A 15437-nucleotide genomic window follows, 5' to 3' on the forward strand; every position below is an offset into this window, starting at 1 on the left:
ACGTCTAGCGGGTTTGGGTAAAGTGTTATTCCTTATTTAAGCGTTTCTTTAAAATTTCCAAACTCGTTAAATACTCCTGGAGGAATACGTCTCATCAAGAAACAAGAATATGGCCACAAAAGAATCAGACGAGCAATAATTCAATGTGTATTGTTTATAACAACTTGCATATGACAATCTTCATTCTTTCAAGCCGAAGTGCAACTTTCAAATATTATAGAGAAAAACTGTATTGGCTGTAATGCCATTGCACACAGTACCTGGATGTAGACGGTACAACAGTACTCTGTTAATAATGGAAGCAAGTATCAAGTAACTCAAGCACAGTGGAATACATGTGGTTGAGCTCCTTTCTACAGGGAGCACAAGCAACGGGAGTGAGTGGAACAGTTCTACTCAGAAGGATGAAGAAAATACTGTAAATGCACCAATGCCATTAGTACATACAAATATGTTCTCTGATTATTCATGACTTAAGTGAAACAGCATACCAAAATACTTGTGGGCTGTTCTTATTTCTATGGGAAGAACTTTCCATAATTCAATGTTCACTGTTAATTATTTCAACAATTCTCAAATGCATTCAAAGAGAAAGTGCATCGGCCACAATGCCGTCAGTGATGGAAAAACCCCGTCTCCAAATACAGAAAACATACATGTATGTGTCAGAGGCTGCCACTGTAGAAGGCAACCGCTCAAATTCAACATTCTCAGCATTAAAATAACAACTGCGAGGATACAATTCCATAAGTGCATGGAACTGAAAATCAACTCTCTCTCAGCATTGACAACAGAGTAAATATCACATTGGATTGAAGAGCGGAGCGGCCACTGACATTGACAAGGTGCACGGCGCTGCAGGAGGAAGTGAATACAACTGTTGTGTTTGGTTCCTTGAAACACTTTGCTCTGTTGCACTGGCCTCTAGTGAGGTCACGTGCGACACGCAACACCTTCTGTGCAAAGACTTGTAGAAGCTGACAGAACACAACAGGTCGAAAGCACTTCAAGTTGTCTCCATACTACATTACAGGACAGGACAGGACAATGTAGACAGTACCAGACCGTACAGGACAATACAGGACACTACAGGACTGTACCGGACTGTACAGTACAGGACAGGACAGGACAGGACAGTATTGTACAGGACAGGAGAATACAGGACAGTTCCGAACAGTACAGGACAATGCAGGACTTTACAGGGCAGTACAGGGCAGGACAGGACAGTACAATACAGGACAGGACAGTACAGCCCAGTACAGACATGACAGGACAATACACAACGGTACAGGACAGTACAGGACAATATAGGACAGTGCAGGACAATACAGGACAAGACAGTAGAGGACCGAATTGTACAGGACAGGACAATACATGACAGTACAGGACAGCAGAGGACAATACAGGACAGTGCAGGACAGTACAGTACAGTACAGTCCAGCGCAGGACAGTACAGTACAGGACAGTACAGGACAGGGCAATACAGGACTGTACAATACAGGACTGTACGGGACAAGACAGTACAGGACAGTATTGCACAGGACATTACAGGACAGTACATGAGAATACAGGACAGGACAGTATAATACAGTACAGGGCAGGACAAGACAGGACAGAACATTATAGGACAATACAGGACAGTACAATACAATAAAGGACAGGACAGTAAATGGCAGGACAGTACAATACAGGACAATACAAGACAGTACAGGACAGTACATTACAGGACAGAACAAGACTACAGGGCAGGATAGTACAGGACAGGACAGTGCAATACAATAAAGGACAGGACAGGACAGTAGATGACAGTACAGTACAGGGCAGTACAGTACAGGACAGGACAGGGCAATACAGGACTGTACGGGACAAGACAGTACAGGACAGTATTGTACAGGACAGGACAATACATGACAGTACAGGACAGAACAGGACAGGACAGTATAATACAGTACAGGGCAGGACAAGACAGCACATTACAGTACAATACAGGACAGAACATTATTGGATAATACAGGACAGTACAATACAATAAAGGACAGGACAGAAGATGGCAGGACAGTATAACACAGGGCAATACAAGAGAGTGCAGTACAGGACAGGACAGTACAATACAGGACAATACAAAACACTACAGGACAGTACAGTACAGGACAATGCAGGACTGTACAATACAATAAAGGTCAGGACAGTAGATGGTAGGACAGTAGAGGACAGTACAGGACAGTACAGGACAGGAGGACAGGACAGTGTACTTTACGGTGCTTTCTTTAGCTTGTTTTTAGTGAAGACACAGCAGTTTGATGGAGTAACGTGAGCTTGAAGAAACACTCAACCGCGCTGAAGCGTTGCTTGGTTTGTTGTTGTGTTTGTCCTGATGATGTGGCTCCACCTGCTCCACCAACGTCTAGTTTTCACAAGACTGTTCTTCTTCTTCATGCACTTCCTGCATGCAGCAGGTGTGTGCACGTTGACTTCCTGCCATTTCCGTTCAGTTGTATGCGTCCAACCTCCCAGCCACAGACGTGACTTCTGATTAGATTATTATTCATTTCAATTAATTAATTAATTAATTAACTTTTTCAAATAAAATTATTAGTAAACTAAATTAACAGTACAAGAAATACAAAGTAATACCTTAACCCTGACCTGCAACTAGTTAGTTAACTAACTGGTTAATTAGTTACCTTACAGGTAGACAGGCCGACAGACAGGCAGACAGACAGGGTCTATTTGCTGCAACCAAGTGGAGTGAACCAAGCAGTGAAAGTCAAACTGAATATACTAACCCCGCCCCCCCTTCCCTGCAGTGGGTGGAGCCATGATGGAACCCGCCCCCTTCCCTGCAGTGGGTGGAGCCATGATGGATCCCACCCCCTTCCCTGCAGTGGGTGGAGCCATGATGGGAGGGTGCGTGTCGGGGGCGGGGGGAAGGTCCCCACCCACCCCACATCCCCTCACCCCACAGCACAACAGCCCAGAGTACAGTGAGGCCCCGGGCCCTGCAAGCGGACTGTACCACAGTGAGCAGCATCCAACCATACACCATCCACCCAACATCCAACCATACACCAATCCAACTATCATCCATCCAACTATTCATCCACCATCAACCACCCACCCCTCTGACCATACACTAATCCGACCATCATCCATCCAACCAAAATCCATCCGACAATCATCCATCCATCCATAATCCATCCAACCATCATTCATCCATCCAACCACAATCCATCCAGCCACCATACATCCATCCAGCCATCCATCCAACCTTCCCTCCATCCACCCATCCATCCAGGAAGTACTTTATGTTTTGTAAACAGGCATTACTTGTTCCCCTGCAGCCTCCTGGACCAGCGGCAGCACCACCGCCTACTCCTCTGGAGGACCAGTCCAGAATGGGCGGAGCCATCAGCAGCCACCATTGCATCATCACTCAGCCCCCAACACACACTTCTGTAACTACTGACCTGTTAACTCTGACTACTGACCTGTTTACTCTGACTACGGACCTGTTTTCTCTAACTACTGACCTGTTTACTCAAACTACTGATCTGTTTGCTCTAACTACTGACCTCTAAGTACTGACCTGTTTACTCTGACTACTGACCTGTTTGCTCTAAATACTGACCTCTAAGTACTGACCTGTTTGCTCTAACTACTGACCTGTTTGCTCTAACTACTGACCTGTTTACTCAAACTACTGATCTGTTTGCTCTAACAACTGACCTGTTTACTCTGACTACTGACCTGTTTTTTCTAACTACTGCTCTGTAACTATTGACCTATTTACTCTAACTACTGACCTGTATGCTCTAACTACTGACCTGTTTACTCTAACTACTGACCTGTAACTACTGACCTGTTTACTCTAACTATTGACCTGTAACTACTGACCTGTTTACTCTAACTTCTGACCGGTAACTTCTGACCTGTTTACTCTAACTACTGACCTGTAACTACTGACCTGTTTACTCTAACTACTGACCTGTAATTACTGACCTGTTTACTCTAACTACTGACCTGTAATTACTGACCTGTTTACTCTAACTACTGACCTGTAACTTCTGACCTGTTTACTCTACATTACATTACATTACATTACATTTAGTCATTGATCAGACGCTTTTATCTAAAGCGACTTACAATTGTTCAAACACCGATGGACGCAGCCATCAGGAGCAATGAGGGGTTAAGTGTCTTGCTCAAGATTCAAGATGTTTTATTTGTCACATACATATACATACTTTCATACATATACATACTTTCATACATATACATACTTTCATACATATATGCAGTGAAATGTAATGCAACGCACCCGGTGATAGCACACAATATGTCCTAGCTCAAGGACACTACAGCATGCTAGCAGGAGGAGCCTGGGATCGAACCAGCAACCTTTAGATCACTAGACCACCAGCTCTACCGCCTGAGCTACCATCCCCTACTACTCTAACTACTGACCTGTAACTACTGATCTGTTTACTCTAACTACTGACCTGTAACTACTGACCTGTTTACTCTTAACTACTGACCCAAACTACTGACCTTTTTACTATAACTACTGACCTGTAACTACTGACCTTTGTTTATTTGTTTTGTATCTTCAGGGTCTCAGCATCACAGCTCGCCGCCGTTTCCACAAGTATCCAACCATCCAGGTACACAGAGTAGGCACAGATTACACAGTACATGTGATATCTATCTGTCTATTACAATTCCTCTTGTAGTAACTGGTTCTTGCTTGAGTCTTGACCGTATGTTTTGGAACTGGGCATGTCCTCAGACCCCATGTCCTCAGACCCCATGTCCTGAGATGTCCATGTTCTTGAACCCCCATGTCCTTAACCCCATGTCCACAGACCCCCATGTCCTCAGACCCCATCCTTGAACCCCCTTGTCCTCAGACCCTATGTCGTCAGAACCAGTGTCCTCAGACCCCCATGTCCTTGAACCCTCGTGTCCTCAGATCCTCATGTCTTTGAACTCCCGTGTCCTCAGACCCCATGTTCTTAGACCCCATGTCCTCAGACCCCCATGTCCTCAGACTCCATGTCCTCAGACCCCAGTGTCCTCAGACCCCCTTGTCCTCAGACTCCATGTCCTCAGACCCCCATGTCCTCAGACTCCATGTCCTCAGACCCCAGTGTCCTCAGACCCCCTTGTCCTCAGATCCCCATGGCCTTGAACCCCCATGTCCTCAGACCCCATGTCCTCAAACCCCCATGTCCTCAGACCCCATGTGCTTGACCCCCCATGTCCTCAGACCCCCATGTCCTTGAACCCTCATGTCCTTCGACCCCCATGTCCTTAAACACCCATGTCCTCAGATCCAATGTTCTCAGACCCCATGTTCTCAGACCCCCATGTCCTCAGACCCACATGTTCTTTAACCCCCATGTCCTTTAACCCCCATGTCCTCAGACCCCCATTTGTTCAGACCCTCATGTCCTCAGACCTCCATGTCCTTCAACCCCCATGTGTTCAGACCCTCATGTCCTCAGACCCCCATGTCCTCAGACCCTCATGTCCTCAGACCCCCATGTCCTCAGACCCTCATGTCCCCGTACCCCCATGTCCCCAGACCCCCAAGTCCTTAGACCCTTATGTCCCTGGAACCCCATATCCCAGGACCCCCATGTCCCCGGACCCTCATCCCTTCCAGCGGCCTGGAGACCTCAGGCTGGTTGCAGGTGACCTCAACAGGGAGGAGCTGTGTTCTCCAACCTCCGCATTTTACCTCCTGCAGCTCCCACGGCGCAGCCAGCTCCCCCATGTGCAGATTTCTGGAGGTAGACCTGAAGACTAGGTCTGGTCTCTGGTGGAACGAGGAGGTTCTTTTTGAGGTTGACACGCATCCAGTAGGTTCGATTCCCAAACCCCTCTGTCCCTGCACCTGACCTTCTGTCTCATGTCTGAAAAACAGAAACAGAAAAGAAACAGTCTTTATTAGTCACGCAACACACCACACTACAACACATGCTTGCACACACACACACATGCTTGATGGTGCCGGTGAAATGGCTCCTCTGCATTGAACCATCCAGGCTTGTCCTTCCTCCGGGGGCACAGCCAGGAGCAGTGGGCAGTGTACGTGGACGCGCCCGGGGACCAGGTGATAAGTGTCCATCGCTGGTCAGACCATGATGGTGCATGTTTTTGAGGGGGGTCCTTACTGACGTGAGGTGGAGGAAACCCCATGTGAGCACGGGGAGAACATGCAAACTCCACACAGAAAGGCTCCTATTTGGGAGATAACCCACCGTGCTCCGGCGGGTTATCTCCCAAATAGGAGCCTGTTGAGCCGACCTTTCCTGCTGATCCTCAGATGGGTCCACTTGGTCCCGTTGCCAAACTGGTATTATGGGGTATCCCAGTGTCCTGCACCAACGTTTCAATAAAGTCATTCTGTTTGAGGGAACTTCCCCTCCGCTTTACAATGATGAGAAAGAAGATGTTGCCTTCAACATTCAGGAGATTGATTCGATTCTGGAAAGTGTGTGAAGAATCCTTTTACTTGTGGGATGTTCTTTGTCTTCCATTACACCTTCACCTGTCTCCATGGGAACATCACGACACCCGAGCATTCTCGTATAGCCGGTATGAACCCAGTATGGAACTCCATTTAATTATGGAACACCCGTATGGAACTCAATTTGGTCCTGGAACACCAGTATGGAACTCCATTTGGCCCTCCAACACCGGTGTGGAACTCCATTTGGTCCTGAGCTGACGCTGTCCTCGCATCCCCGCAGCTTTCTGGACTTGGCTCCACCCAGGAGGGCTGTCAAATTGGTGTTCTGGTTGAGCAACGGTGGCAGGTCTGGAGGTCTGGAGGTCTGGAGGATGTCTGGATGTCTGGATGTCTGGAGGTCTGGAGGTCTGGAGGTCTAGATATCTGGAAGTCTGGATGTCGGGAGGTCTGGAGGTCTGGAGGTCTGGATGTCTAGAGGTCTGGAAGTCTGGATGTCTGGATGTCTGGAGGTCTGGAGGTCTAGATGTCTGGAGATCTGGAAGTCTGGATGTCGGGAGGTCTGAAGGTCTAGATGTCTGGGGTTTGGGGGTCCTGATGTCTGGAGGTCTGGATGGCTGGAGGTCCATCCCTCTGCTTGTGCCTCTGGTTGTCTGTGTGCGTTGTGCTCCGGTGGTCTTCAAGGTCCTTCCCGACACTTTGAGGGCACCACTCTTCTTTTGTTCAAGTTCAAGTTCAAGTTCAAGTTCAAGAGATTATTTGTGAAGAGTATACTTCAAAGGAAAGGTAATCCGTAAGAGGATCATATGTCATATCCTGAGGTTTTCTGCTCCCGGAGCAAGACATTCCTTTCGGTTCCTTAAGGTCTTCTTGAAGGAGGTTGATATCCTCTCTCTCCTCCATCGTGTCTTTACTCCACGTCTTTCTCGACTCCCATCTCTCCTTGACAAGGCTCTTTTGGTTGCAGGACTTGGGTGATGATGTTGTGTTCTTCTTCCCTGCTTCTTTTGCACCAAACCTTTCTGCCCCACAGCTGTAGGTCATGTCACCCATTCTCTCCAGTTTATTTTCCACTGTTCCTCAAAGATTGCTCAAATCTGTATCCTCAGATCTTCTCCAAGTTCTCGGATGTCATGTTTGAATTGCCCTCATACTTGGGATCTGTCTATCGATCTATAGACCAATCTATGTATCCATCCCTCCCTCTCTCTGTCACTCTCCAGGTCCAGAGTTCTGGTGCTCCATCTCCTACTTTGAGAAGGACGTCCAGGTGGGTGAGATGTTCAAGGTCCTGTCCAGTTGTCCTGCAGTCACGGTGGACGGGTACGTGGACCCTTCAGGAGGAGATCGCTTCTGTTTGGGGCAACTGAGCAACGTGCACCGCACCGCTGACAGCGACAAAGCCAGGTGCGTACAGGACCTACAGTGAGGACACTTCCTGTACTCAGAGTGATGTCACTAAGCTCCTACCCCTGTGTCCAGGCTCCACATTGGGCGTGGTGTCCAGCTGGAGTGTCGCGGTGAGGGTGACGTGTGGATGCGTTGCCATAGCGACCACTCGGTCTTCGTTCAGAGCTTCTTCCTGGACGGAGAAGCAGGAAGGTCTCCTGGAGACGCCGTGCACAAGATCTACCCTGGAGCGCACGTCAAGGTCAGTCTGTCGGCCTGCCTGTCTGTCTGTCCAGGTGTCTAACCTGTCTGGCTGTCTTCCTGCCGTCCTGCCTTCCTGCCTACCTGTCTGTCTGACCGGTCTGTGTCTGTCTGACAGCTCTGTCTGTCTGCCGTCCTTCCTGCCTGTCTGCCTGCCTGTCTCTTCAGGTGCTTGACCTGTCTGTCTGTCTGTCTGTCTCTCCAGGTGTTTGATCTTCGGCAGTGCCACAGACAGATGCAGCAGCAGGCTGCGACAGCGCAGGCTGCAGCAGCTGCACAGGCCGCAGCGGTCGCAGGTTCTATTCCCGGTCCGGGGAGCGTCGGAGGAATTGCTCCTGCAGTCAGTAAGTCCCTGTCTGTCTGCCTGTCTGCATGTCTCTCCGTCCGTCTCTCTCTCTTACTGACCCTCCCCCATGCCCCTGGTGTTCCAGGTCTTTCCGCCGCTGCTGGTATCGGTGTGGACGACCTGCGGCGGCTCTGCATCCTGCGTCTGAGCTTCGTGAAGGGCTGGGGACCTGACTACCCCCGACAGAGCATCAAGGACACCCCCTGCTGGGTGGAGGTGCACCTGCACCGTGCGCTACAGCTGCTGGACGAGGTCCTGCACACCATGCCGCTCAATGATGCAACGCACACCTGAACCAGCAGGGGAAAACAGGGATCCCACAGAGTAGGGGGGACCAAACTAGGACCTGGTAGCTGTACTGGGACCAGACTGGGACCCCACACTGCGACCCAGTAACGGTACTGGGATCTGGGAGTAGTACTGGGACCTTGTAGCGATACTGGGACTTGGTAGCGGTACTGGGACCTGGTGGTGCTACTTGGGTCTGGTAGTGGTATTGGGACCTGGTAGCGGTACTGGGACCTGGTAGCGATACTGGGATCTGATAGCGGTACTGGGACCTTGTAGCAGCACTGGGACCTGGTAGCGATACTGGGATCTGGTAGTGGTACAGGGATCTGGTAGCGGTACTGGGACCAGACTGGGGCTCCAGAGTGGGACCTGTTAGCGGTACTGGGAGCTGGTAGCGGTACTGGGACCCCATACTGGGACCTGTTAGCTGTACTGGGATCTGGTAGCAGTACTGGGACCTGGTAGTGATAATGAGACCAGACTGGGACCTGGTAGCGATACTGGGACCTGGTAGCGGTACTGGGACCAGACTGCGACCTGGTAGCCATACTGGGACCTGGTAGTGGTACTGGGACCAGACTGGGACCTGGTAGCGGTTCTGGACCAGACTGGGACCCCAGACTGGGACCTGTTAGTAGTACTGGGAACTGGTAGTGGTACTGGGAACAGACTGGGACCTGGTAGTGGTACTGGGACCTCGTAGCGGTACTGGGACCTGGTAGTGGTACTGGGACCAGACTGGGACCTGGTAGCGGTGCTAGGACCTGGTAGCGGTACTGGGACCCCATACTGGTACTTGTTAGTGGAACTGGGACCTGGTAGCAGTACTGGGACCTGGTAGTGGTTCTGGGACCAGACTGTGACCCCAGACTGGGATCTGTTTGTGGTACTGGGGCCTGGTAGCGGTACTGGGACCTGGTAGTGATACTGGGACCAGACTAGAACCCGGTAGTGGTACTGGGATCTGGTAGTGGTACTGGGACCAGACTAGAACCCGGTAGTGGTACTGGGATCTGGTAGCGATATTGGGACCTGGTTGTGGTACTGGGACCAGACTGGGACCTGGTAGTGGTACTGGGACATGGTAGCGGTACTGGGACCTGGTAGTGGTACTGGGACCAGACTGGGACCTGGTAGGGGTATTGGGGATCTGGTAGCGATACTGGGACCTTGTAGTGGTACTAGGACCTGGTAGCGGTATTGGGACCTGGTAGTAATACTGGGACCAGACTGGGACCTGGTAGTGGTACTGGGATCTGGTAGCGATATTGGGACCTGGTTGTGATACTGGGACCAGACTGGGACCTGGTAGTGGTACTGGGACCAGACTGGGACCTGGTAGTGGTACTGGGATCTGGTAGCGATATTGGGACCTGGTTGTGGTACTGGGACCAGACTGGGACCTGGTAGTGGTACTGGGACATGGTAGCGGTACTGGGACCTGGCAGTGGTACTGGGACCAGACAGGGACCTGGTAGGGGTACTAGGGAATCTGGTAGCGATACTGGGACCTTGTAGTGGTACTGGGACCTGGTAGCGGTATTGGGACCTGGTAGTGATACTGGGACCAGTTTGGGACCTGGTAGTGGTACTGGAATCTGGTAGGGGTACTGGGACCAGAATGGGACCCCAGACTAGGACCTGGTAGCGGAACTGTGTGTGTGTGTGTGTGTGTGTGTGTGTGTGTGTGTGTGTGTTTGCTCCTTGGCTCGCTAGACAACCAGAATTACCGTGGTTACCGTGACGACCTGTTGACACTACGTCTGATCTAATTGTTTGTGATTCATGACCAACACACACACTTACAGTGATGAGGTCATGTGACCTCACACCAACGTGCTAAGCTAGATGCTATCGATCACCTCTCAGTGTTTGGCGGTAACATGGTAACCTGCTGAGATTAGGTTAGGGTTTAAAATGAGGTTTAATTAGGTAAGTTTAGGTTCCTTTAGGTTAGTTTAGGTTAGTTTGGGTTCCTTTAGGTTAGTTTAGGTTAGTTTGGGTTCCTTTGGGTTAGTTTGGGTTAGTTTAGGTTAGTTTGGGTTCCTTTAGGTTAGTTTAGGTTAGTTTGGGTTCCTTTGGGTTAGTTTGGGTTAGTTTAGGTTAGTTTGGGTTCCTTTAGGTTAGTTTGGGTTAGTTTAGGTTGGTTTGGGTTCCTTTAGGTTGGTTTGGGTTCCTTTGGTTTAGTTTAGGTTAGTTTAGGTTAGTTTAGGTTAGTTTAGGTTGGTTTGGGTTCCTTTAGGTTAGTTTGGGTTAGTTTAGGTTAGTTCGGGTTCCTTTAGGTTAGTTTGGGTTAGTTTAGTTTAGGTTGGTTCGGGTTAGTTCAGGTGAGTTTACGTTTGTTTAGGTTAGTTAAGGTGGTTTGGGTTCCTTTAGGTTAGTTTGGGTTAGTTTAGGTTAGCTTAGGCTAGTTCTGGGGGTTAGAATACTTTACGTTAGTTTGGGATAGTTCGGGTTAGAATACTTAAGGTTAGTTTAGGTTAGTTTGGGTTAGTTCGGGGTTAGAATACTTTAGGTTAGTTGAGGTTAGTTTAGCTTAGTTTGGGGCTAGAATACTTAAGATTAGTTGAGCTAGGTTTAAGTTAGTTTAAGTGAGTATAGGTTTGTTTGGGTGAGAATACTTTAGGTTAGTTTAGGTTTGTTTAGGTTAGTTTGGGTTAGTTCGGGGTTAAAATACTTTAGGTTTGTTTCGGTTAGTTTGGGTAAGTTTGGCGTTAGAATACTTTCGGTTAGAATAGGTTAATTTAGGTTAGTTGAAGTGAGTTTAGGTTAGTTCGGGGTTAAAATACTTTTGGTTAGTTGAGGTTAGTTTAGGTTAGTTCAGGGTTAAAATACTTTATGTTAGTTGAGGTTAGTTTGGGGTTGGAATACTTTCTGTTAGTTTAGGTTAGTTTGAGTTAGCTTGGGTTAGTTCAGGGCTAGAATACTTTCGGTAAGTTTAGGTTAGTTTAGGTTAGTTTAGGTTAGTTTGGGTTGGTTCAGGGTTACTTTAGGTTAGTTTAGGTTAGTTTAGATTTGTTTAGGGTTAGAATACTGTAGGTTAGTTTAGGTTAGTTTGGGTTAGTTCGGGGCTAGAATACTTTCAGTAAGTTTAGCTTAATTTAGGTTAGTTTAGGTTAGTTCAGATTAGTCAAGGTTAGTTTGGGTTAGTTCAGGGTTAATTTAGGTTAGTTTAGGTTAGTTTAGATTTGTTTAGGGTTAGAATACTGTAGGTTAGTTTAGGTTGGTTCGGGGCTAGAATACTTTCGGTTAGTTTAGCTTAATTTAGGTTAGTTTAGGTTAGTTTAGGTTAGTTTGGGTAAGTTCAGCGTTAGAATACTTTCGGTTAGTATAGGTTAATTTAGGCTAGTTGAAGTGAGTTTAGGTTAGTTCGGGGTTAAAATACTTTTGGTTAGTTTAGGTTAGTTTAGGTTAGTTCGGGGTTAAAATACTTTAGGTTCGTTGAGGTTAGTGTGGGTAAGTTCGGCGTTAGAATACTTTCGGTTAGTATAGGTTAATTTAGGTTAGTTGAAGTGAGTTTAGGTTAGTTCAGGGTTAAAATACTTTATGTTAGTTGAGGTTAGTTTGGGGTTGGAATACTTTATGTTAGTTTAGGTTAGTTTGAGTTAGCTTGGGTTAGTTCAGGGTTAATTTAGGTTAGTGTAGGTTAGTTTAGATTTGTTTAGGATTAGAATACTGTAGGTTAGTTCAGGTTAGTTTGGGTTAGTTCAGGGCTAGAATACTTTCGGTAAGTTTAGGTTAGTTTAGGTTAGTTTAGGTTAGTTTGGGTTGGTTCAGGGTTACTTTAGGTTAGTTTAGGTTAGTTTAGGGTTAGAATACTGTAGGTTAGTTTAGGTTAGTTTGGGTTAGTTCGGGGCTGGAATACTTTCGGTAAGTTTAGCTTAATTTAGGTTAGTTTAGGTTAGTTTAGATTAGTCAGGGTTAGTTTGGGTTAGTTCAGGGTTAATTTAGGTTAGTTTAGATTTGTTTAGGGTTAGAATACTGTAGGTTAGTTTAGGTTGGTTCGGGGCTAGAATACTTTCGGAAGTTTAGCTTAATTTAGTTTAGGTAAGTTTAGTTTAGTTTGGGTTAGTTTGGGTTAGTTTGGGTTAGTTCGGGGCTAGAATACTTTAGGTAAGTTTAGGTTAGTTTAGGTTAGTTTGGGGTGAGAATATATTAGGGTTAGCCCCGCCCCTCTCTCTTTGTCTCAGGTTGAGTTTATCGATTCATCGTCTTGACGATGTCAGAACGGGTTCCAAACATTAATGGTCGCCATGGAAACCAAGCTCATACTGAAAACTGCCAAACTGACAATCTACCTGTCTGTCTATCTACCTCTGTCTGCCTGTCTGCCTTCCTGTCTGTCCGCCTTCCTGTTTCTCTACCTGTTTGTCTGTGTTTTGATGGAAACTGTCTCTTGCTTTAATATCAGATGTTTCATGAAACAAACTCAAACCAAAGTCTCAGATAATCACAAATAATAATAATAATAATAATAATATCATCTCTGTACAGTCAGTTTTATCATTCCGATGTCAATCCACAGCAGTGTGTGTTCAGTGGCACTTTAAAGGGACATTCCACTGTAAAGTCTTTGATCACTGATCATTGACTTTAAACAAAATAAAGAATTCAAAACTCATCTTGGTTTATTCTAACAGTGGGCGGGGCTTCAGTGGAATGTTCCTTTAAAACACCGTCTGTGAGGTCACTTCCTGTTCAGTGACTTATTGGCCGTTTCTCAATACCAAGTACGCGAAGTCCAGACTTGTGGACTTGGTAGTTGAGACTTGGCAAGTTGGACTGGGGAGTACAGACTCCCAGGAACCATAACCATGACAACGGCTTGGTGCCAAATGCATTGTGGGATACTAGTCTGTCCCAAGTCCACACAAGTCACCACCGATGCATCCTCCATAAAATCGGCGGAGCAAGTCCATATCCTGGCATTTGGACTGGACTTGGCTTGATGCGTACTTTGAATTGGAACAGTACTTGGGCTGCGACTGATGACGTTTCACAAGTACACAAGAACACAAGTACACCCAAGAACACAAGTACACACAAGAACACAAGTACAGACAAGAACGCAAGTACAGACAAGAACACACATTGAGAAAGGGCCATTGTGATTTATTCTGCGAGCGCTGCTGTTAGCTCATGCTACTTCCTGTCTCCACAACAAAGTGATTTATTCAAATCATCCTGATGTTTATGAACAATAAACTTTTCATCCAATCAGACGTCAGAGTGCGGCTTGGGAAATGATACTACTTCCTGTCAGTCAGCCAGTCCACTTCCTGTCAGACTGCTCTTTATTTTCTTTGTATTACTATGAACAGAAGAACATTCGGTGTTTAGTGTTAATATATTGTTTGGTTTCGATAAAAATGAGTAATGGCTTCATATTTTCACCCATGTATATGAAATTTGCCAAAGATTATAATAAAATTTATAACATCAAAGTTTTTAGAAACCAAACAAAACATTTTCAAAACATGTAGTAAAATCAGACTTAATGTTTCTTTATAAATGTACGAACATCAGAACAGCCATTGTTCACAGAAGAACAAAAATGATAAATATCACAAAAGGAACAACATCAATACCTTGTGGGGGCCCCGGCGGGTGTGAACCGGGCCATCGATGCTCCAGGCCCTCCAAGCTCCAGGCCTTAGATGCTCCAGGCAGGTTGAAGCGCTCTGCCAGCTTCTGAAGAACCATGATGGTACGGAGCCGGTACACGGGCGGGGCCGTCACAAACATACTACAGTACAACATACCACAGTACAACATACCGCGGTACAACATAGCGCGGTACAACATACCTAGCCCGTCGCATCATAACCCGTCGCTTCGTAGCCCGTCGCATTGTAGCCCGTCTCATCATAGCCCATCGCTTCATAGGCCGTCGCTTCGTAGCCCATTGCTTCGTAGCCCGTCGCATCGTAGCCCGTCGCATCGTAGTCCCTCACTTCGTAGCCTGTCGCTTTCGAAACCCGTCATTTCGTAGCCCGTCTCTTCATAGCCTGTCGCACCGTAGCCCCTCGCTTCGTAGCCTGTCGCATCGCAGTTGTAGCCCGTCGCTTCGTAGCCCATCGCTTTGTAGCTCCTCGCATCATAGCCCATCGCTTCGTAGCCCGTCGCCTCGTAGTTGTAGCCCCGTCGCTTCGTAGCCCATCGCTTCGTAGCCCATCGCTTCTTAGCCCGTCACTTTGTAGGCTGTCGCATCGTAACCCATTGTTTCGTAGCCCGTTGCATCGTGGCCCGTACTATCGTAGCCCAGCGCTTCCTAGCCCGTCGCTTTGAAGTCCGACGCTTTGTGGTTGTAGCCTGTCGCTTCGTGGCCCATCGCTTCGTGGCCCGTCGCATCGTAGGCCGTCGCTTCGTAGCCCGTCGCACCGTAGCCCGTCGCAACGTAGCCCGTCGCAACGTAGCCCGTCGTTTCGTAGCCCGTCGCTTCGTAGCCCTTCGTTTCATAGCCCGTCGCATCGTAGCCCGTCGCATCGTAGTCCCTCACTTCGTAGCCTGTCGCTTTCGAAACCCGTCATTTCGTAGCCCGTCCTTTCATAGCCTGTCGCACCGTAGCCCCTCGCTTCGTAGCCTGTCGCATCGCAGTTGTAGCCCGTCGCTTCGTAGCCCATCGCTTTGTAGCTCCTCGCATCATAGCCTGTCGCTTCGTAGCCCGTCGCCTCGTAG

General features: G+C 47.7%; 1 protein-coding gene across 1 annotated transcript in view; it reads left to right on the plus strand.

Annotated features, from left to right (window-relative positions):
* smad10b (SMAD family member 10b) overlaps positions 1 to 8791 on the plus strand; it is a 17139-nt gene extending 8348 nt beyond the window's left edge. Inside the window, exons 6-12 of the mRNA XM_080005727.1 lie at positions 2808 to 3020; positions 3342 to 3455; positions 4611 to 4661; positions 7696 to 7879; positions 7955 to 8123; positions 8328 to 8466; positions 8554 to 8791. Of these exons, the coding sequence (XP_079861853.1) occupies positions 2808 to 3020; positions 3342 to 3455; positions 4611 to 4661; positions 7696 to 7879; positions 7955 to 8123; positions 8328 to 8466; positions 8554 to 8762 (1079 nt within the window). The 3' untranslated portion in view covers positions 8763 to 8791. The remainder of the gene's footprint in view (positions 1 to 2807; positions 3021 to 3341; positions 3456 to 4610; positions 4662 to 7695; positions 7880 to 7954; positions 8124 to 8327; positions 8467 to 8553) is intronic.
* The last annotated feature ends 6646 nt before the right edge of the window (positions 8792 to 15437 follow it).

Source organism: Zeus faber (assembly GCF_960531495.2).
Source record: "Zeus faber genome assembly, chromosome: 8".
Lineage (NCBI taxonomy): Eukaryota > Metazoa > Chordata > Actinopteri > Zeiformes > Zeidae > Zeus > Zeus faber.